We start from the raw sequence: 24,224 nt of genomic DNA, 5'->3' as shown, positions 1-24,224 counted from the left end.
GGTCTGCGCATGCTCTGAGGACGCGGCTGGGAATGCCGTCTGGGCCTGCAGCCTTGCGAGGGTTAACACGTTTAAATGTTTTACTCACCTCGGCTGCAGTGAAGGAGAGCCCGCAGGTTTTGGTAGGGGGCCGTGTCAGTGGCACTGTATTGTCCTCAAAGCGGGCAAAAAAGTTGTTTAGCCTGTCTGGGAGCAAGAGTATAGTGTCATACCCAAGAAGACTCGAGGCTGTAATCGCTCCCAAATTGCTTCAACAAAGTACTGAGTAAAGGATCTGAATACTTATGTAAATTAGATGTTTCAGTTTATTTTATAAATGTGCAAAACATTTTTTTTTAAAACAGTTTTTGCCTTGTCATTATGGGGTATTGTGATGTCATTATGGGGTATTGTGATGTCATTATGGGGTATTGTGTGTAGATAGTTTTTTTTATCAATTTAATCCATTCTAGAATAAGGCTATAATGTTACAAAATGTGGATAAAGTAAAGAGGTCTGAATACTTTCCATATGCACTCTATATACATCTTTTAAAAATATGTTTTCCTGTATTTTTCACTAACCATACCACCCCTCCCCTAATTGGAGTAAACTAATGAACAACAACATTTACGCTTCTACTTCCAGCTTATACATACTATATACATTTTATGGACACAATCCATTTGACAAAAGTTATATTTTGTTTGTTTTACTCCTATCCTTCCTCTAACCTTCACCTCTCCCATCTATTTCTGATTTTTATTTAAATAGACAAGTCAGTTAATAACAAATTCTTATTTACATTGACGGCCTACCAAAAGGCAAAAGGCCTCCTGCGGGGACAGGGGCTGGGATTAAAAAGAAAAAAAGTATAAAATATAAATATAGGACAAAAAACACATCACGACAAGAGAGACAACACTACATAAAGAGAGACCTAAGACAACAACATAGCAAGGCAGCAACACATGACAACACAGAATGGTAGCAACGCAACATGGTAGCAGCACAAAACATGGTACAAACATTATTAGGCACAGACAACAGCACAAATGGCAAGAAGGTAGAGACAACAACACATCACACAAAGCAGCCATAACTAATGTCCATCCAGTCTTATTTCTATTAACCATATAACTCTGCAAAACTCTGCAGAGCTGGAGAGGTTGTATCCCCCATATATATAACATTCTATTGGTTGCACCTTCCACTTGCCTCTATGATTTTTATGGTAATGCTGCAATTAGTTGGTTGTAATTTTGGGTAGAGCAGACATTTCCAGATATTTTTGTTAGCTGCATGTGTGACATAACTCCACCAGTCCTATTTATGATATCCTTTACAAAAGATTATTCATATCTTTTTTTAATATACATATTTTTTAAATCACAATATTTGTTATTTTCTGGTGGATTAAACTGAAATTGCAACCAACCTTTCTATGGCTTGTTTTAAAAAATAGCAATATTTTGGAGATTATTTCATTTTCAAATAACCGAAAGTGAGAGATTGTAATCTGAAAAAAGGGAAAAAGGCCATTCTTGAACATCAGGTGAGACATTCTTAATAATCTGTGAGAGGTCTAATGCTTTAATATTTTATCATTTCTGCCCTCCAAATTCATATTCATTATATAAATAGGCCCGTTTATTTTTGTCTGGCTTGCCGTTCCAAATAAAATAAAATACATTTTGCTCATATAATTTAAAATAAACTGGTCGCTTGGTGTAGGCAAGACAATAGGCAAATAGGTAACCTGGGATATGACTAAAGATGTAATCAGGGTAACCTGGGATATGACTAAAGATGTAATCAGGGTGATTTTTCCACAAATAAAAATGTATTTTCCTTTCCAAGATAGCAAGATCTTATCTATTTATTGCTAACTTTCTATTAAAATGGGATATGTATACTGAGTATGTCCACTTCACCGTCAGACCATTTTATTGGTAAACTACACGGTAACGTTAAAGTTGTGTTTTTTAGTGATCTAATACCTAATATAGTACACTTATCATAATTTGGTAGCATAAATGATTTGTTTAACAGTGTTATCTGACAAATGTATTGACGTGAGTTTCTGTGAGTCTGTCTCCCCACATTGTTTTCACCATATCAATTGCTGCCGTAATATTGGGGAAAATGCCATTTTATCTCTGTTCGTTTTTAATCAGGGCGGTAAATAAATATCAATTACGGTCCCATTCTGATTTGCTTCTAACAGTACCAAGAATTAGAACCGGTCATGGTAGAAAATGTTTTAGTTACTCAGCTCCGTGGTCCTGGAATTCTCTCCTGAACATTTAAAAATGTGATGATCTAGTTTCGTTGGTGGCGTTTAAACACTTGATCGATGTATATATCATAGAAGAGTGTAATTGTCTTTAGGACAGCTGTTTTTAGTCAAGTCTTCACGGATTTTTTGTTGTTGTTGTACTGCATGTGTGTTTATAGTTTTGTTTAATGTTGTGTTAGTGTATGTAAGTTGTTTTGTCTGAAACGTTGTTCCCCCTGCAGCTATTGGACCAGGTCTCTCTTGGAAAAGAGATGTTATCTCAATGAGAAAAAACCTGTATAATTAAAGGTAAAATAAAATAAAAATATTAAAGTCTCTGTAATAGTGTGGTTTCATAGTGAGCCTAGCCATTCACTGTGGGAATGATTCAAGTGCAACAGTCAAGTGCTGCCTTTTACCATGATATAAGGGAGCTGTCTGGTTGAATTACATCCTTTAGATTTGAATATATATATCGTGGTTAACCTTAAAAATCTAAATAAATTCTTGTAGAAAATGTAAAATGTAGAAAATAGTAAAAATAAAGAAAAACCCTTGAATGAGGAGGTGTGTCCAAAAATAGTACCAGTCAAAAGTTTGGACACACTGACTTATTCAAGGGTTTTTCTTTATTTTTACTATTTTCTCTCAACCAGCTTCACCTGGAATGCTTTTAATCAATTCTCAGGAGTCGACTGTATATCATTACTCCATAAAATACAAAATCAATATCATGACTGAGCAACATTAGGTCAAAAATCGATGAGAAATATTTGTATGAGATATTTTACTGAAAGTGTGTACGTTTTAACGTGTCAATGGCATCAGTCAGACCATTCTCTCATACATGAGAGACATTCTAAAACAAATGACCAGGAATTCCTGTTTCTAATAACGTGAAAACATCAACAGACTGAACAGCAGACCTGTGAGCTTCCTACAATGCTGTGTCATGTTTAATCATTACATCATAATTCAAATCAAACTGTGTTCATATAGAATGTTTTACAATAGTAAATCCATCACAAATCTATTGATCTCAAACCAACCGCATAAATGATCCAGAGTAGCTTTCATTTCCTACGAGTGTTGTCCACATCCTGCCTGTTATTCCTATCTTCTGATAGGAGATCTTTGTCCTAACTGTCTTTCTTTGCTTTCCTAAGAGTGTTGTCCACATCCTGCCTGTTATTCCTATCTTCTGATAGGAGATCTTTGTCCTAACTGTCTTTCTTTGCTTTCCTAAGAGTGTTGTCCACATCCTGCCTGTTATTCCTATCTTCTGATAGGAGATCTTTGTCCTAACTGTCTTTCTTTGCTTTCCTAAGAGTGTTGTCCACATCCTGCCTGTTATTCCTATCTTCTGATAGGAGATCTTTGTCCTAACTGTCTTTCTTTGCTTTCCTAAGAGTGTTGTCCACATCCTGCCTGTTATTCCTATCTTCTGACAGAACATCTTTGTCCTAATTTTCTTTCTTCTTTCACTATTCATCCTGTTTTCTTCCTTTGTGGATGTTTTTGACATGAGTCAGCAGGTTAGTCTTTTGACTGAAGCTTTTCCCACAGTCACCACAGCTAAATGGTTTCTCTCCTGTGTGAGTCAGTTTATGCTTTCTTAGGTTCCCCTTCAGATTGAAGCTTTTCCCACAGTCACCACAGCTAAATGGTTTCTCTCCTGTGTGAGTCCGTTTATGATCTGTAAGGTGTCCCTTCTGATAGAAGCTTTTCCCACAGACACCACAGTTAAATGGTTTCTCTTGTGTGTGAGTCAGTATATGATTCCCTAGGTCTCCCTTCTGATAGAAGCTTTTCCCACAGTCACCACAGCTAAATGGTTTCTCTCCCGTGTGACTCAGTATGTGCAAGTTCAGGTGCCCCTTCTGATTGAAACTTTTCCCACAGTCACCGCAGCTAAAGGGTTTCTCTCCTGTGTGAATACTCATGTGCCTGGACAGATCTCCTTTATGTTTGATGGTCTTGCCACAAACAGGGCAGGTGCAGGATTTCTCAATGTGACAGAGTTGGACATGGGCCTCCAATTTACAGGTGGAATTGTATTGTTTATTGCAGAAGCGGCATTCACTGAGTCTCTTCTTGGTAAGAGTCACGTGCCTCTGCAGGTCAGCTTTCAGAGGAAACGTTTCACCACAGTCACGGCAGTGGGGAGTTTTTCTAGACGTGGTGCTGGGTTTGGAACCGTGTTCCCCCATTGTCGTGTTTGGATCCAATGGTGGTTTAGGATGCAATGGTGGGCTGCTGTCAAGTCCTACTGGGTCCCTGCTTACGGCTGAGCTGTGGCTGGAGGCAATGTTTCCAGTATCTGTAGGGTCACAGAGAATGGCAAGACCCTTTAGGTGGGTTACAGTGGCAAAAGGTTTGAGATCCACTGGTTTAGAGTCACTCTCTCTGTTCTCCACAGTCTTGGTTTGGGGAAGAGTCAAGGACTGAAGTGGGTCCTCCAGATCACATTCACTTTTCACACAGGAAGGAGTGAATATGAACTCCATGATATCAGGCTCCAGCCCTGAAAGCTGCTCTTCCTCCTGACTGGTCCTGACTTCCTCCTCTTCCTCTTTAATCTGTGTGGGCTCTGGGTCCTTCTGCCCCAGACTGGGGCTCCACTCCTGCTCACAGTGCTGCTGCTCAGGGGGAACCTCCTCTTCATAGGCAGAGAGCTGCAGGGAGTCTGGAGGGACTGAGAGGAGGAGCAAAGGTTACCTAGACTTTAGACATCAGGGTTGGGGTCAATTTGAATTAAAGACTGTAAATTCAAGACTAGGTAAACTGTATCTCCAATTAAATAACTGTAAAACTAAAATCTGGCTTGACTGTAAAAACTAGGTGTCTGGCTAGACTGTAAACTCTCCTTCCAGACTCATATTAAGCATCTCCAATCCAAAATAAAATCTAGAATCTGCTTCCTATTTCGCAAACAAAGCCTCCTTCACTCACGCTGCCAAACATACCCTCGTAAAACTGACTATCCTACCGATCCTCGACTAAAGGCGATGTCATTTACAAAATAGCCTCCAACACTCTACTCAGCAAACTGGATGCAGTCTATCACAGTGCTATCCATTTTGTCACCATAAGCCCCATATACCACACACCACTGCGACCTGTATGCTCTCGTCGGCTGGCCCTCGCTACATATTCGTCGCCAGACACACTGGCTCGAGGTCATTTATAAGTCTTTGCTATGTAAAGCGCTGCCTTTTCTCAGCACACTGGTCATTATAACAACACCCACCCGTACCATGCGCTCCTACAGGTATATCTCACTGGTCATCCCCAAAGCCAACACCTCTTTGGCCGCCTTTCCTTCCAGTTCTCTGCTGCCAATGACTGGAACAAATTGCAAAAATCGCTGAAGATGGAGACATATCTCCCTCACTAACTTTAAGCATCAGCTATCTGAGCAGCTCACCGATTGCTGCACACAGGCCATCTGTAAATAGCCCATCCAATCTACCTACCTCATCCCCATTTTTTTTTTTTTTTTTTGCACACCAGTATTTCTACTTGCACATCATCATCTGTACATCTTTCACTCCAGTGTTAATTTGCTAAATTGTAATTACTTCGCTACAATGGCCCATTTATTGCCTTATCTCCTTACTCCATTTGCACACACTGTATATATATTTTTTTCTATTGTGTTATTGACTGTACTTTTGTTTACTCCATGTGTAACTCTGTGTTGTTGTTTTTTTGTCACACTGCTATGCTTTATCTTGGACAGGTCGCAGTTGTAAATGAGAACTTGTTCTCAACTGGCCTGCCTGGTTAAATAAAGGTGAAATAAAAAATAAAATAATTAAACTACTTCTCAATGAATTGAAGATAATATTATTATTTTTTATATATTCTTTATTTAACTAGGGAAGTCAGTTAAGAACAAATTATTATATACAATGACGGGCTACCCTGGCCAAACCCTAACCCGGACGACGCCTGGCCAATTGTGCGTCCTATGGGACTCCCAATCACAGCCGGATGTGATGCAGCCTGGAGAATAAGATTCATTTCTAAAAGGTGTTCCATTTTTTAAAGAATACATTCAAATCACTTCCTGTTTTTTTTATGACAATGTTTTTAATCCATGCGTGGTTTAGAAACACCTTCTTAAAATGTATGAAATGGTGATCACTTTTAGCACAAATAGTTTATCAATAAGGTAGAACTATTGCTAGCTTCCAGTATATATCTAAATACGAACCTATTCTACATAGTTGTATCTCTGGTGTGATCCGCAGCAGTCTCCGTAGCCGATCATTCTCCTCCTCGTATTCCACTACCGTTTTCTCAACTGCCCCGAAAATCTCCAGAGCTGCCGCCGTTAAACGCTCATTTAAAAACACACGCAGCAACTGTAGTTTAGACATTTTCAGTCTTCAGTTGATCTTTCGTTACTCCACGCAAGGAATTCAAAACAAAGTCAAAGACATGTATAACTAAATCCCCTTCTGTCTGTGACACAGTCGTCTCCAATCCTACTTCCGTGTTCTAGTCAAGGAATTTAGGAAAATAACTCCAAAGACTTTTATAACTTAACCAAGATAGACCACAGCCTTTCGTTTCCAATGGGAAGAAATTAGTCATAGTGGGCAGAACAAGCAAGGCGGTGGGCAGAGCCATGCACGAGCTAACGAGATCCTATTGGACCGTTCTAGTATACATCTGCATTTGCCGTTAGGGAACGCGTATCCTTGTACAATAACTAAATTCGCCTTTGCGCTCCTTTTAGACAAAGCGATGTTGACAAACTTTTGCACATGATAAAGTCTTCAAGGCTTAGCTTTGGGAACAGAAAACTTTATTGAGATCCAATAATGAGAACATTTGAAGAATGTCGGCCAAAATCCATCTCCTTCCATCTTCTCCCACTGCCGGGCACTGTGCTTCCTCTCACTACCATATTTGGTAACGAGTGGGAACGCCAAGCAGATGCTTCACATTTATATATCCGGTGAAATATCTGTCACGTTGTTCTATCTGTAATAACTCGGTCCAAACTAGTTGATGGCAAACCCGGAAAGGAACAACAGCGCCGGCAGCTGGATGGAGGTTTACTACTGTGCATGGCAGCCAGGTAAAAAGGGAAAATATCATTACATGTAGACAAACAGTGGATTAATATAATATATAATTAATTTTCATCAGGAGTCGACAGTATAGCATTAGTTTGAATGAGGTCAGAATTTTTGTTTAACCTTTATTTTAACAGGGAGGCATGCTGAGACCAAGGTCTCTTTTACAGATGAGCAATTACACTATAATCACCATATAAATTCAAAGATGAAAAAGCCTGGAAGGAGGAGAGATGACTAGACACGAATCGGTTGGCCGTTTTATGTGTGGATTAATTGTCGGAGTAGAAGACCTTGTGCATTTCAGGTAAAATAACAACTCAATGTTTATATCCCAGGACAAATTAGCTAGCAACAGCAAGCTAGCCAAATAGGACAAATTAGCTAGCAAGTGCAAGCTAACTAGCTAAATTGCCATACATGTTTAATGCTTTTCGACCTGTCCCCAAATTAATTTCATTGGTTCAGAGTTTGTTTTGATATTTTAACCTGCGTGTCGTGATCGCGTTTGGTGTAGGGGGACAAAATAAATGTATGCACGATAGCGCACGCGCGCAGCCGGTTTGGGTTCCGTGTGAGACTCTCCAATACAACCCAACATTGTAGAGTTATGTACATCCTTTCACCCTTCTCATTAACCTGTGGTGAGTTGTTCACAATTTTCAATTAACAAATAAAGTTTTATATGTAAGATGGCAAAATAAAGAGCAAAATTATTGATTATTATTATTTGTGCCCGGTCCTATAAGAGCTCTTTGTCACTTCCCACGTGTTGGGTTGTGACAAAAACTCACACTCATTCTTATGTTTAATTAATGTATCGTATAGTGTGTGTGGCAGGCTTACAATGATGGCAAAAAACAACAACATTTGAGAGTGCGCTTAAGACTTACTCTATGTCAGATCAAACAGGCCCCGAGTGGAACATCCCGGCCTGGGTACGCATTGGAAGAGGATCAACCCTCTTGCCGTTAAGTCCAAGTTATGTCTTGAGGACAGAGGGGCCCATGTTCATAAATGTTCACGGTGGTGGAAAAACTGCTGTACGTGTTTCATCATATCAAGCACTTTAAAGTAATCTCCCCACCTGAAGCTAAAGACAGGCACAAAATAGTTGACCTATGTGCATGCTTTTGAAGATACAGATTTTGTGGCATTTGAGCTATTGAATTCAGAACAACCTAAAATTGTCACTTTGGAGTCTGGACCATATGCTACTGAAGAGATGACTTTCTAATCATCTCGCCCGCAGACTTCCTCTTCCAATGCGTACCCAGGCAGGGATGGTCCATTCAGGGCCTGTTCGATCTGACATAGAAAAAGTCTTATCTCAAGCCATTCTCTCATGCGAAACGCAGGAGAAAATGGCTTAAGATGGTTTTGTCCTAGACATGAAGGACACATAACACCTAGAATTGGTCTAGGAGACATGTTTTCTGTAGTTTATCTACTTATACTCAGGCAGACCTACCCCGGAAATGACTTTTTCATTATACAAGGGGTCACAAGCTACCCAACAGCTCCATAAATTCACTACAAAAACTGTTTCACATTTTTCAAACAGTTCAAACTTATTGCAAACATTTGCTTTACTTCGCAGAAACAGCTGTGCGATCATGTTACATAAGCACACCATAAATAGCATGAGGACATCAGTACAGGAAGTCCTTAAAAGGGCATAAACACATGACACAGGAATAGCTCATCAATCACCTTTTGACACATACCGTCTACTATATTCTCTCTAGTTGCCCTTAAAAAGATGCAATAGTCTCTACAAGCCAGAAAGTTTAATCAAATTATATTTACACGTACTTTACCAGTTGTACATGCTGTTGGTCCTTTTGGCAATAGGAGGTGGAGATAGGATATCCACAGGAAAGTGTCGCTTATCCAACATTTTGCGGCTCCGGTAGGTTCTGCCGCTTGTATTTTCAATCTCTTGACGCATTGCACGTGATGCACAATATGTAAACGATAGCCGAATGTAACCAAACGTAGTCGACTGAAGGACGTTTCCTCACAATCAGCTGGAAGTTTTTGCCCTTTGGTCTGTGGTTCAGTTAGGCTCGGACATATTGTGCAAGTGTTTTGTCACAGCGCGAATTGCATCAGTATTGGAAATAAAAAACTGAAATACAAACCAGTTCACTGAAGGTTGGGTTGATAACACTTCCCTGTGGATATTTGTATCAGATTACCTCCGACATAGGGACAAAATCAGCGGACAATAGGTAAAGTCAGTTTGTTTAACATTCTGACTTGTAAATGGGAATGCTGAGTCAACATGTTAGAGACGATGGTGTAAGTATTTCACTGGGAAGCATAAGTTAACCTTACCTTATGCTTAACCGGGTGTGGTTTCCTGACAATGATCAAGAGAATTTGCTCCGTGCTTTGACAGCTGCAACGCAACTACACCTCAGACATTGGCCAAACATCAGCTTTGCAGGTACCTGGTTCACATCCAGGCTGCATCACATCCGGCTGTGATTGGGAATCCCATAGGGCGGTGCACAATTGGCCCAGCGTCGTCCAGGTTTGGACGTCATTGCAAATAAGAATTTGTTCTTAACTGACTTGCCTAATTAAATAAAGGTAAATAAAACAATTTTTAAAAAGCTATTGCTGGTTGATGCTCGATCTGATTGAATCTAGGCCTTAGTCTCCCAGTTTGTATCCGTTCTCTGGCCTCTACTAGTCATCTTAATGAGACCTGGGGTGAAGAGTTGAATATCCAGATTTAATATCAGAGCATTGTTGAGTACTTGTTTCTGATTGCCCTGAAGGGCATTCTACAGCGTGCATTATTTCCCTATAACGCACGGTAGAATTCAATGGCTGTAGTTAATTCTTAGATGTACTGTTTGTTCTTAGGTTTAACTACTTTTAATTAACAGATATTTCAGGTAGCAATCCCCTTGTGTAGCAATGTAAGGCATATTTCAACCCCACCCTCGCATAGCTTGCTGGGTAATGTAGTCTTAATGTTATTAAACGCAAAACACACTGTTTGAGCTGCTTTCGAAAGCAAAAGTCGAATTCAAAACATTATTGACAACGTTTCAATTCGATATTCATAATAACAAGCTAGGACTGATGTTTGTTTGGTTACCAAGGCAACTACTGTAGCTATCTAGTAAACTTGCTAGCTAGGTACTTCAGTGGATGTTGAACACATTTCTACCTGCAAATGTGTTAAATTTATAGCCCTGAATTAAAAGGGATATTCAACTCGGGGCTCTGTTCTCTGGAAAATAATGCAACTCCCTAGAAGGTGAGTTCCATTCCGCTAGTGCTTCGTGTGAACACACCTTTCATTATTTTCCAGAGAACTCATAGCCACTCATTGATTATCCCTTACTTGGGTGATACAGTAGTTTGACCTGCATTCAGCGTTGTCGGATAATGATCCACAGGGTTGTTTAAAATGTTATAGGAATTGAAGGAATTTGATTATCTGTCCCGGGTTACCCCGGTGTGAGGAGTTGGAATTGGGTAAAAAGTGATTGCATTTGTTTTGGAACTGCCTCCTGGGTCTGGTCAGACCAAAAGCTGATTTTTGTTTTCATAAATTTTTACAATATAGACACTTTTTTTTTCTGGCTGTGGTAACTAGTGGACGCATTCTACTTACGTGATCTAGTCAAAAACAATTGAAAAGTCGTAATTCTAGTGGGTGGCGAACACAGAAACACCTCTGCCAGCTGGATGGAGGTTTATTAAGGCAGCTACAGATCAGTAGTAAAGGGAAACAATAAGTAAACTCAGCAACAACAATAAAACGTCCCTTTTTCAGGACCCTGTCTTTCAAAGATAATTCGTAAAAATCCAAATAACTTCACAGATCTTCATTGTAAAGGGTTTAAACCACTGTTTCCCATGCTTGTTCAATGAACCATAAACAATTAATGAACATGCACCTGTGGAACGGTCGTTAAGACACTAACAGTTTACAGACGGTATGCAATTAAGGTCAGTTATGAAAACTTAGGACACTAAAGAGGCCTTTCTACTGACTCTGAAAAACACCAAAAGAAAGATGACCAGGGTCCGTGCTCATCTGCGTCAACGTGCCTTCGCCATGCTGCAAGGAGGCATGAGGACTGCAGATGTGGCCAGGGAAATAAATTGCAATGTCCGTACGGGTGAGACGCCTAAGACAGTGCTACAGGGAGACAGGACGGACAGCTGATCGTACTCGCAGTGGCAGACCACGTGTAACAACACCTGCACAGGATCGGTACATCCGGACATCACACCTGCGGGACAGGTACAGGATGGCAACAACAACTGCCCGTGTTACACCAGGAATCCCTCCATCAGTGCGCAGACTGTCCGCAATAGGCTGAGAGAGGCTGGACTGAGGGCTTGTAGGCCTGTTGTAAGGCAGGTCCTCACCGGCAACAACGTCGCCTATGGGCACAAACCCACCGTCGCTGGACCAGACAGAACTGGCAAAAAGTGCTCTTCTCTGACGAGTCGCGGTTTTGTCTCACCAGGGGTGATGATCGGATTCGCGTTTATCGTCGAAGGAATGAGCATTACACCGAGGCCTGTACTCTGGAGCGGGATCGAGGTGGAGGGTCCGTGATGGTCTAGGGCGCTGTGTCACAGCATCATCAGACTGAGCTTGTTGTCATTGCAGGCAAACTCAACGCTGTGCGTTACAGGGAAGACATCCTCCTCCCTCATGTGGTACCCTTCTTGCAGGCTCATCCCGACATGACCCTCCAGCATGACAATACCACCAGCCATATTGCTCGTTCTGTGCGTGATTTCCTGCAAGACATGAATGTCAGTGTTCTGTCATGGCCAGCGAAGAGCCCGGATCTCAATCCCATTGAGCACATCTGGGACCTGTTGGATCGGAGGGTGAGGGCTAGGGCCATTCCACCCATCAGAAATGTCTGGGAACTTGCAGGTGCCTTGGTGGAAGAGTTTGTTAAGTTTGCTGAAAATAAACGCAGAGGACGTTTCTTTTTTTTGCTGAGTTTACATGTCGACAAACAGTGGTTTAGGCTGATCTGGGAGAATCCATTCTCCACCAGGAGTCAACTGTATATCATTACTCTATACAAGATTAAATCAATATCATGAATGAGCAGCATTAGGTGAAATCTGTTGAGATACTCTTGGAGGTTTGTTAAGGCAACCGACAAGGAGACCTTTTCTGGAATTGTATTTTATGTATCAATAATATCAGACATTATGAGAGAAATTACTAAACAAATGCCCAGGAATTCCTTTTTGTAATTACGTGAAAACATCAACAGACTTTGATCAGCAGACCTGTGACCTTACTACAACACTATGCACCATTTGATCACACACCTATTCATTTGAACCCCAAAGTATGAATCAAATCAAATCAAGTTTATTTTATATAGCCCTTCGTACATCAGATAATATCTCGAAGTGCTGTACAGAAACCCAGCCTAAAACCCCAAACAGCAAGCAATGCAGGTGTAGAAGCACGGTGGCTAGGAAAAACTCCCTAGAAAGGCCAAAACCTAGGAAGAAACCTAGAGAGGAACCAGGCTATGAGGGGTGGCCAGTCCTCTTCTGGCTGTGCCGGGTGGAGATTATAACAGAACATGGCCAAGATGTTCAAAATGTTCATAAGTGACAAGCATGGTCAAATAATAATCAGGAATAAATGTCAGTTGGCTTTTTCATAGCCGATCATTAAGAGTTGAAAACAGCAGGTCTGGGACAGGTAGGGGTTCCATAACCGCAGGCAGAACAGTTGAAACTGGAATGATCCAGAGTTGCGTTTGCTTTCCTACGAGTGTTGTCCACATCCTGCCTGTTATTCCCATCTTCTGACAGAACATCTTTGTCCTCATTTTCTTTCATCTTTCAGTTTTTTTTCCTGTTTTCTTCCTTTGTGGACTTTATCCACATGCCTCAGAAGATTTGTTTTATGAGTGAAACTTTTACCGCAGATTGAGCAGCCATGTTGTTTCTCTCCTTTGTGAATCTGTATATGTTCGGCTAGGGTGCCCTTGTATCTGAAGCTTTTATCGCAGAACTCACAGCTAAATGGTTTCACTCCTGTGTGAGTCCGTATATGAAAGTTCAGGTGACCCTTCTGATTGAAGCTTTTCCCACAGTCACCACAGCTAAATGGTTTTATTCCTGTGTGAGTCAGTATGTGCAAGTTCAGGTGACACTTCTGATTGAAGCTTTTCCCACAGTCACCACAACTAAATGGTTTCTCTCCTGTGTGAGTCAGTTTATGTCTGGTTAGGAGCCAGTGGCAATTGAATTTTTTACCACAGTCACCACAACTAAAAGGTTTCTCTCCTGTGTGAGTCAGTATGTGCCTCCCTAGGTCTCCCTTCTGACTGAAGCTTTTCCCACAATCACCACAGCTAAATGGTTTCTCTCCGGTGTGAGTCAGTTTATGCCTGGTTAGGTCCTTCTTGATACTGAAGCTTTTCCCACAATCACCACAGCTAAATGGTTTCTGTCCGGTGTGAGTCAGTTTATGCCTGGTTAGGTCCTTCTTGATACTGAAGCTTTTCCCACAATCACCACAGCTAAATGGTTTCTCTCCGGTGTGAGTCAGTTTATGCCTGGTTAGGTCATTCTTGATACTGAAGCTTTTCCCACAGTCACGGCAGATGTGAGTTGTTTTAGATGTGGTGCTGTGTTTGGAATGGTGTTTCCTCAATGGTGGGCTGGGATCCAATGGCGGGCTGGGATCCAATGGTGGGCTGCTGTCAAGTCCTACTGGGTCGCTGCTTACGGCTGAACTGGAGGCATTGTTTTGATAATCTGGAGGGTCACAGGGAATGTTGAGACCCCTAATGTGGGTCACAGTGCCAAAAGGTTTGAGATCCACTTGTTTACAGTCACTCTCTCTGTTCTCCACAGTCTTGGTTTGGGGAAGAGTCAAGGACTGAAGTGGGTCCTCCAAATCACATTCACTTTTCACACAGGAAGGAGTGAATTTGAACTCTATGATATCAGGCTCCAGCCCTTGAAGCTGCTCTTCCTCCTGACTGGTCCTGAGTTCCTCCTGTTCCTCTTTAATCTGTTTGGTCTCTGGGTCCTCCTGTCCCAGACTGGGGCTCCACTCCTGCTCACAGTGCTGCTGCTCAGGGGGAACTTCCTCTTCAGAGAGAGAGAGCTGCAGGGAGTCTGGAGGGAAGGAGAGGAGGAGCAGAGGTTACCAATACACTCTTTAGACATGCCTGAGTGCACAATAACATTTCACATTTTTAGCTAATGGAAACTCGAGAAGGAACACAAAAAAAACATTGTCTCAAAGCCGTGTTACACAAGAACCTCTGTGTAAATCTGTTTTAAAACAGCTAACAGTATATTTTGTATTTGTAAAGTTATTTTTGGATGATAATTAAGTTGACGGTTCAGGGTTTACAAAACCGTAATCACAACTGTTTCTAGATAAAATGTTTAACCCCTAACCAAATGGTCATCCTGAGCTTTATCAAAAGGGACGTTGAATAAATCGGAACATCTTTCAGAGCAAGTTCAGATAGAATTTTACTCAACACTCGTTAAATGGAGAAGATTTGTGACACTGCTGTCCAGGGAAAGCATTGGTACATTGGGGTATTTTTATCCATTCACGCTAAAAGTAATAAAAATACGAATTAAAATTGTTGAAATGGTGACCGCTGAAAGCATAAACAGTTTATTAATTTAGTAGAACTATAGCTAATTATCAGTAGATCTACATACGAACCTATTCTACATAGTTTTATCTCCGGTGTGATCCGCAGCAGTCTCCGTAGCCGATCATTCTCCTCCTGGTACTCTGCTGCCGTTTTCTCAACTGCACCGAAAATCTCCACAGCAGCAGATGCCGTTAAACATTCATTTAAAAACACACGAAACAACTGTAGTTTAGATGTTTTCAGTGGACTGAGAGTTGGGTATTCAGCTCGTACGGCTTCTTGACACGGGTCCTCCTGATCACATTCACTTTTCACACAGGAAGGAGTGGATATGGAGTCTTTGGTATCAAAGCGCCCTTGAAGCTGCTCTTCCCCCTGACTGGTCCTGCCTTCCTCCTGTTCCTCTTTAATCTGTTTGGACTCTGGGTCCTCCTGTCCCAGACTGGGGCTCCACTCCTGCTCACAGTGCTGCTGCTCAGGGGGAACCTCCTCTTCAGAGACAGAGAACTGCAGGGAGTCTGGAGAGGAGGAGCAGAGGTTACCTACAGTGCATTTGGAAAGTATTCAGACCCCTTGACTTTTTCCACATTTTGTTACGTTTCAGCCTTATTCTAAAATGGATTAAGCTCGGCACACCTGTATTGGGGGAGTTTCTCCAATTATTCTCTGCAGATCCTCTCAAGCTCTGTTAGGTTGGATGGAGAGTGTCGCTGCACAGCTATTTTCAGGTCTCTCCAGAGATGTTAGATCGGGTTCAAGTTTGGGCTCTGGCTGGGCCACTCAAGAACATTCAAGTCAGTCCTGCATTGTTTTGGCAGTGTGCTAAGGGTCGTTGTCCTGTTGAAAGGTGAACCTTCACTCCGGTCTGAGGTCCTAAGCGCCTTGGAGCAGTTTTTCATCAAGGATCTCTGTACTTTGCTCCGTTCATCTTTCCCTTGATCCTGACTAGTCTCCCAGTCCCTGCTGCTGAGAAACATCCCAACAGCATGATGCTGCCACCACCATGCTTCACCGTAGGGATGGTGCCAGGTTTCCTCCAGACATGACACTTGACATTCAGGCCAATGAGTTTAATCTTGGTTTCATCAGACCAGAGAATCTTGTTTTTCATGGTTTGATAGTCCTTTAGGTGCCTTTTGGCAAACTCCAAGCAGGATGTTATGTACCTTTTACTGAGGAGTGGCTTCAGTCTGGCCACTCTACCAAAAATTGGCCTGATTTGTGAAGTTCTACACAGATGGTTGTCCTTCTGGAAGGTTCTCCCATCTCCACAGAGGAACTCTGGAGCTCTGTCAGAGTGACCATCGGGTTCTTGGTCACCTCCCTGAATTTACCGCAGGTAGACTCCAATCAAGTTGTAGAAACATCTCAAGTGTGATCAATGGAAACAGGATGCACCTGAGCTCAATTTCAAGTATCATAGCAAAGGGTTTGAATACTTAATGTAAATAAGGTATTTCTGTTTTTATTTTTTATAAATGTGGAACATTTATAAAAAACAGTTTTTGCTTTGCCATTATGGAGTATTGTGTGTAGATTGATGAGGATATTTTTTTATTTAATAAATTCTAGAATAAGGCTGTAACGTAACAAAATGTGGAAAAAGTCAAGGGGTCTGAATACTTTTCGAATGCACTGTATATACCACATAATTAAATAGAACACTTAAATTATTAACAGAATTGATAGATCTCTATAGCCAAGCGGGTTCCAACCTCCAGCGGCATAGCTAAAGCATATTTTCTGGAACAAGCCATTTCTAAGAGGTCACATGTTGAAGATGACAACGTGTCACTCAGTGTGACCTAAAACACAAATGCTATCAACTCTATAAAAATCCCTTTCCAATAGGCTCAGAGAAACTGCTCTATGTAACCCCTCAGACTCAAGCTTGACACACTCATTATTTTTGCACTTTTTGCCATTGTCAATTGTTTGTTACTGTTTAGCCTTTAGCCTTTAACTGTTGAACTGTTATTTTACTGCCACCAAGTGGCATGTTTTGGTGTTGCACAAAAAAATGACAAGGAAAAAAACAAGTTATTTATTTCACCTTTATTTAACCAGGTAGGCAGTTGAGAACAAGTTCTCATTTACAACTGCAACCTAGCCAAGATAAAGCAAAGCAGTGCGACACAAACAACAACAGAGTTACACATGGAATAAACAAACGTACAGTCAATAACACAATAGAAAAAGTCTATATACAGTGTGTGCAAATGGCGTGAGGAGGTAAGGCAATAAATAGGCCATAGTAGCGACGTAATTACAATTCAGCAAATGAACACTGGAGTGATAGATGTGCAGATTATGATGTCCAAGTAGAAATACTGGTGTGCAAAAGAGCAAAAAAGTAAATAAAAACAATATGGGGATGAGGTAGATAGATTGGATGGGCTATTTACAGATGGGCTGTGTACAGCTGCAGCGATCGGTAAGCTGCTCAGATAGCTGATGCTTAAAGTTAGTGAGGGAGATATAATCAAATCAAATCAAATTTTATTAGTCACATACACATGGTTAGCAGATGTTAATGCGAGTGTAGCGAAATGCTTGTGCTTCTAGTTCCGACAATGCAGTAATAACCAACAAGTAATCTAACCTAACAATTCCACAACTACTACCTTATACACACACACAAGTGTAAAGGGATAAAGAATATGTACATAAAGATATATGAATGAGTGGTGGTACAGAACGGCATGGCAAGATGCAGTAGATGGTATAGAGTACGGTATATACATATGAGATGAGTACTGTAGGGTATGTAAACATAAAGTGGCATAGTTTAAAGTGGCTAGTGGTACATGTATTACATAAAGATGGCAAGATGCAGTAGATGATATAGAGTACAGTATATACATATGAGATGGGTAATGTAGGGTATGTAAACATTATATTAAGTGGCATTGTTTAAAGTGGCTAGTGGTACATTTTTACATAATTTCCATCAATTCCCATTTTTAAAGTGGCTGGAGTTGAGTCAGTATGTTGGCAGCGGCCGCTAAATGTTAGTGGTGGCTGTTTAACAGTCTGATGGCCTTGAGATAGAAGCTGTTTTTCAGTCTCTCGGTCCCTGCTTTGATGCACCTGTACTGACCTCGCCTTCTGGATGATAGCGGGGTGAACAGGCAGTGGCTTGGGTGGTTGTTGTCCTTGATGATCTTTATGGCCTTCCTGTGACATCGGGTGGTGTAGGTGTCCTGGAGGGCAGGTAGTTTGCCCCCGGTGATGCGTTCTGCAGACCTCACTACCCTCTGGAGAGCCTTACGGTTGTGGGCGGAGCAGTTGCCGTACCAGGCGGTGATACAGCCCGACAGGATGCTCTCGATTGTGCATCTGTAGAAGTTTGTGAGTGCTTTTGGTGACAAGCCGAATTTCTTCAGCCTCCTGAGGTTGAAGAGGCGCTGCTGCGCCTTCTTCACAACGCTGTCTGTGTGGGTGGACCAATTCAGTTTGTCCGTGATGTGTACACCGAGGAACTTAAAACTTTCCACCTTCTCCACTACTGACCCGTCGATGTGGATAGGGGGGTGCTCCCTCTGCTGTTTCCTGAAGTCCACAATCATCTCCTTTGTTTTGTTGACGTTGAGTGTGAGGTTATTTTCCTCACACCACACTCCGAGGGCCCTCACCTCCTCCCTGTAGGCCGTCTCGTCGTTGTTGGTAATCAAGCCTACCACTGTAGTGTCATCCGCAAACTTGATGATTGAGTTGGAGGCGTGCATGGCCACGCAGTCGTGGGTGAACAGGGAGTACAGGAGAGGGCTCAGAACGCACCCTTGTGGGGCCCCAGTGTTGAGGATCAGCGGGGTGGAGATGTTGTTACCTACCCTCACCACCTGGGGGCGGCCCGTCAGGAAGTCCAGGACCCAGTTGCACAGGGCGGGGTCGAGACCCAGGGTCTCGAGCTTGATGACGAGTTTGGAGGGTACTATGGTGTTAAATGCTGAGCTGTAATCGATGAACAGCATTCTCACATGGGTATTCCTCTTGTCCAGATGGGTTAGGGCAGTGTGCAGTGTGGTTGCGATTGCGTCGTCTGTGGACCTATTGGGTCGGTAAGCAAATTGGAGTGGGTCTAGGGTGTCCGGTAGGGTGGAGGTGATATGGTCCTTGACTAGTCTCTCAAAGCACTTCATGATGACGGAAGTGAGTGCTACGGGGCGGTAGTCGTTTAGCTCAGTTACCTTAGCTTTCTTGGGAACAGGAACAATGGTGGCCCTCTTGAAGCATGTGGGAACAGCAGACTGGGATAAGGATTGATTGAATATGTCCGTAAACACACCAGCCAGCTGGTCTGCGCATGCTCTGAGGACGCGGCTGGGAATGCCGTCTGGGCCTGCAGCCTTGCGAGGGTTAACACGTTTAAATGTTTTACTCACCTCGGCTGCAGTGAAGGAGAGCCCGCAGGTTTTGGTAGGGGGCCGTGTCAGTGGCACTGTATTGTCCTCAAAGCGGGCAAAAAAGTTGTTTAGCCTGTCTGGGAGCAAGACATCCTGGTCCGCGACGGGGCTGGTTTTCTTTTTGTAATCCGTGATTGACTGTAGACCCTGCCACATACCTCTTGTGTCTGAGCTGTTGAATTGCGACTCGATTTTGTCTCTGTACTGGGACTTAGCCTGTTTGATTGCCTTGCGGAGAGAATAGCTACACTGTTTGTATTCGGTCATGCTTCCGGTCACCTTGCCCTGGTTAAAAGCAGTGGTTCGCGCTTTCAGTTTCACGCGAATGCTGCCGTCAATCCACGGTTTCTGGTTTGGGAATGTTAATCGTTGCTGTGGGTACGACATCGTCAATGCACTTCCTAATGAACTCGCTCACCGAATCAGCATATTCGTCAATATTGTTGTTGGACGCAATGCGGAACATATTCCAATCCGCGTGATCGAAGCAGTCTTGAAGCGTGGATTCAGATTGGTCGGACCAGCGTTGAACAGACCTGAGCGCGGGAGCTTGTTGTTTTAGTTTCTGTTTGTAGGCTGGAATCAACAAATGGAGTCGTGGTCAGCTTTTCCGAAAGGGGGGCGGGGGAGGGCCTTATATGCGTCGCGGAAATTAGTATAACAATGATCTAGGGTTTTTCCAGCCCTGGTAGCACAATCGATATGCTGATAGAATTTAGGGAGTTTTGTTTTTAGATTAGCCTTGTTAAAATCCCCAGCTACGATGAATGCAGCCTCAGGGTGTGTGGTTTCCAGTTTACAAAGAGTCAGATAAAGTTCGTTCAGGGCCATCGATGTGTCTGCTTGGGGGGGAATATATACGGCTGTGATTATGATTGAAGAGAATTCCCTTGGTAGATAATGCGGTCGACATTTGATTGTGAGGAGTTCTAGATCAGGTGAACAGAATGACTTGAGTTCCTGTGTGTTGTTATGATGATCACACCACGTCTCGTTAATCATAAGGCATACCCCCCCGCCCCTCTTCTTACCGGAAAGATGTTTGTTTCTGTCGGCGCGATGCATGAAGAAACCAGCTGGCTGCACCGACTCCGTTAGCGTCTCTTGAGTTAGCCATGTTTCCGTGAAGCAGAGCACGTTGCAATCCCTGATGTCTCTCTGGAATGCTACCCGTGCTCGGATTTCATCAACCTTATTGTCAAGAGACTGGACATTGGCGAGTAGTATGCTAGGGAGTGGAGCGCGATGTGCCCGTCTCCGAAGCCTGACCACGAGACCGCCTCGTTTGCCCCTTTTACGGCGTCGCACAGGGTCGCCGGCTGGGATCAGATCCATTGTATTGGGTGGAAGGCAAAACACTGGATCCGTTTCGGGAAAGTCATATTCCTGGTAGGAACGATGATGAGTTGACGTTAATCGTATATTCAGTAGTTCCTCCCGACTGTATGTAATGAAACCTAAGATTACCTGGGGTACCGATGTAAGAAATAACACATAAAAAAACAAAATACTGCATATTTTCCAAGGAACGCGAAGCGAGGCGGCCATCTCTTTTCGGCGCCGGAAGTCTCCAACTTCAGCGATTTTTGCAATTCATTCCAGTCATTGGCAGCAGAGAACTGGAAGGAAAGGCGGCCAAAGGAGGTGTTGGCTTTGGGGATGACCAGTGAGATATACCTGCTGGAGCGCATACTACGGGTGGGTGTTGTTATGGTGACCAGTGAGCTGAGATAAGGCGGAGCTTTACCTAGCGAAGTTACATCTGGAACTAGAAACAGACGTTTATAAGACATTAATCCCAGTTATCCCAAAACTACAATTTTGTGTAATTTAGTCACTAATTTCAGTTAACCCAAAACTAAAATCTTGCATAATTTGGTCGTCCGTCCACGAGAGATTGAGGGTATTCGATTTGGGGCTCCTGAGTGCCGCAGCAGTCTAAGGCACTGCATCTCAGCGCTAGAGGCGTCACTACAGACCCTAGTTCGATTCCAGGATGTATCACAACCGAAGTGATTGGGAGTCCCATAGGGCGGCACAAAATTGGCCCAACGTCGTTAGGTTTGGCCGGGGTAGGCCGTCATTGTAAATAAGAATTTGTTCTTAACTAACTTGCCTAGTTAAATAAAAAAAAGCTGTCCGGATGGGCTGTGTTCGCACGAAAGAAAAGTTAATGCATTTGTTTTGGAATTAGACCACCTCCCGGGTGTGAGCGAAGTCAACTCAAAACAAAGTGAGGTAGGAGCAGGCAGAGTAAAGCGTAATTCAGAGTCTAATGATTCTATGATTTAATGCCAGGGAGCTGCGATATTTCACAATGGGCCGCCATACTATCTGTCCGGCTCTATCCATGGGTTGATGCACCTCCTAAATATTCTCAACCCACGCGGCGGCTCCTATTGTGTCACGGCTCTCGTCGTAATGAGGATCGGACCAAAGCGTAGCGTGGTAAGTGTTCATGATTTTATTTGATCACAAAACACTCAAACAAAATAAACAAGAGGGAAAACCGAAACAGTCCTGTAAGGTGCAAAACACTAAACAGAAAACAACTACCCACAAAACACAGGTGGGAAAAAGGCTGCCTAAGTATGATTCCCAATCAGAGACAACGATAGACAGCTGTCCCTGATTGAGAACCATACCATAGAAACAGAAAACATTTAAATAACGAAACTAGAATGCCCACCCTAGTCACACCCTGGCCTACCCAAAATAGAGAATAAAAGCCTCTCTATGGCCAGGGCGTGACATATTCATTTAATTTGATGTTTGGAGAAATTGCTTGAGCCACTCTGAGAATTAGAGTTAGAGAATTAGAGAATTAGAGTTTAAAGTTTGATTTGACCTATATACAGCCTGAAACTAATGACATGTTGAATAAAATAAAATTTGAATTTACAAACTGCACCATCAATTTAGGAGTCTACAATCTCACCATGTTCAACCTGCAGATTGATGTGCCTCACTGAGTGAAGTCTAACATTCTCAACGGCAGAGATACTTTTGAGGAGATGGGAAACGTTGCCCATGCTACGTCAATCGACCGCGCTGTGCATTCTGGGACAAGGAGCGCTCTCCTTCAAGGAGTGAATGGGAGTCAGTGGGCAGTGGTGGAAAAAGTACTTGATGGTCATACTTGAGTAAAAGTATAGATACCTTAATACTATTAAGTAAGTTAAGTTAAGTTACTCAAGTAAAAGTGAAAGTCACCCAGTAAAATACTACTTGAGTAAAAGTCAAAGTATTTGGTTTTAAATATACTTAAGTATCAAAAGTAAATGTAATTGCTAAAATATACTTATACAAGTATAAATGATTTAAAATTCCTCATATGAATTAAGCAAATCAGACAGAACCATTTTCTTGTTTTTAAAATGTATGTATGTATAGCCAGGGGCACACTCCAACACTCAAGACATTATTTACAAAAGATGCATTGCTGTTTAGTGAGTCCGCCAGGCCAGAGGCAGTAGGGATGACCACATGTTCTGCTGGGTGGAGCGTTAATAGTTTATTTAATTCATGGGATTCCTATCTCCTTTCTATAATATCTCTGGCAACTGCACCATGCAATGCACCCTGGACTAAAAAGGCAGACAAATAGGAAAAATGTGCTGTGAACTTACACATTTCTATCGCAAAAATATGATCAATGGCTCATTCAAGAGAAGACATTGTCCTGATATGTATGATAGACGTTTTCGCGATCTAAAAGTCGTATTACTATTAACTTCCAGTGTAGTGAGCGCGACTTTAGCACGGTGCTACATAGTAACGGATGGATTTCTGCCTGCTTGATAACGCAGATACACATGAAAACATTAAATGACCCAGGGAATCGATAGAACATCACCCAGAGATGTACAAAATCAATATAACATCCAAAATGGTTGAACCTTTCCTTTTAATATACACAGGAATGCGGTCTAACCCTAGTGCAGCTGAATGCAAGCGGGTCAGATCTGCTGGCTACCTAAAAAGTGTATTAAATCAGTAGATCTACATACGAACCTATTCTACATAGTTGTATCTCCGGTGTGATCCGCAGCAGTCTCCGTAGCCGATCATTCTCCTGCTGGTACTCCACTACCGTTTTCTCAACTGCCCCGAAAATCTCCAGAGCAGCCGCCGTTAAACGCTCATCTAAAAATACACGAAACGCATCTAGTTTATACATTTTCAACCGACAGAGAGAGAGAGCTGGACATTCAGTAGTGATGATACCGGAACATGCGTTGAAATCGCTAAGTTTATTTCGAAGCACTGTGCGGACGCTTACATTTCTTATCGTGGTTTGGTAGAAGACAAAAGAGGCGCGACATTGCTAGACTTCCGGGAACGCTTGCGAAGCAGGCCGGGTTAGATAAATCAATGGGAGAAGTGAAAGATTCTGCCTTAGTTGTTAATTATCTCGAAATCTAAAGGCACAACCTAGTTGTGGGCACAAGTAGTTGAACATGTTATTACTCAGAGCTCGTGAAAGTGACAAACTGACACGTTTTCATTTTCGTCAAAAAGTACTTATATATATCGGAGTGCGTTTTACAGTGCGCACATGCGCAGTTCGGCACGAGACCCGATGACGTGATTCTACGCATGACTTTCGCTAGCCAACGTCGCCATGACACCGCCTACAAGCGTGATCGGGGATTTCTATTAGAGAAGCAGTTTCTGCCTATCTTCATACTGTACTGTCTTTGGCTTCACTAGCGCGTGCGACGTCATTGTTTCAATAATTTGGCTTTTCTAAATTATTTTGACCTGAAGGTGGCACTAGTGTACACTGTTGTTCAAAGCCTTGAGTAATGAACCTATTTTC

General features: G+C 42.4%; 2 protein-coding genes across 3 annotated transcripts; both read right to left on the bottom strand.

Moving 5' to 3' along the window:
* Positions 1 to 3,186: 3,186 nt before the first annotated feature.
* LOC139561446 (gastrula zinc finger protein XlCGF26.1-like) lies at positions 3,187 to 9,147 on the bottom strand. The gene is made up of 2 exons (XM_071378546.1): positions 6,477 to 9,147; positions 3,187 to 4,952 (listed from the first exon to the last, which is right to left on the bottom strand). The coding sequence occupies exons 1-2, from the start codon at positions 6,640 to 6,642 to the stop codon at positions 3,742 to 3,744; spliced, it is 1,377 nt and encodes a 458-aa protein (XP_071234647.1). The 5' UTR covers positions 6,643 to 9,147; the 3' UTR covers positions 3,187 to 3,741.
* A 3,369-nt stretch (positions 9,148 to 12,516) lies between these two features.
* LOC139561437 (zinc finger protein OZF-like) lies at positions 12,517 to 23,961 on the bottom strand. 2 transcript variants are annotated; one of them, XM_071378532.1, is made up of 4 exons: positions 23,685 to 23,961; positions 23,417 to 23,548; positions 15,065 to 15,514; positions 12,517 to 14,496 (listed from the first exon to the last, which is right to left on the bottom strand). In XM_071378532.1, exons 1-4 carry the CDS (start codon positions 23,725 to 23,727, stop codon positions 13,193 to 13,195), a joined length of 1,929 nt encoding a protein of 642 aa, XP_071234633.1. In that variant the 5' UTR covers positions 23,728 to 23,961; the 3' UTR covers positions 12,517 to 13,192. The 2 variants fall into 2 exon arrangements, with proteins under 2 accessions (XP_071234633.1, XP_071234634.1); XM_071378533.1 differs by lacking the exon at positions 15,065 to 15,514 and having other exon boundaries at positions 23,685 to 23,950.
* Between the last annotated feature and the right edge of the window lie 263 nt (positions 23,962 to 24,224).

The sequence above is a fragment of the Salvelinus alpinus genome, chromosome 31 (genome assembly GCF_045679555.1).
Source record: "Salvelinus alpinus chromosome 31, SLU_Salpinus.1, whole genome shotgun sequence".
Taxonomy (NCBI): domain Eukaryota; kingdom Metazoa; phylum Chordata; class Actinopteri; order Salmoniformes; family Salmonidae; genus Salvelinus; species Salvelinus alpinus.
The sequence above is the reverse complement of the archived record's forward strand: the minus strand, read 5'-3'. Positions and strand labels throughout refer to the sequence as shown.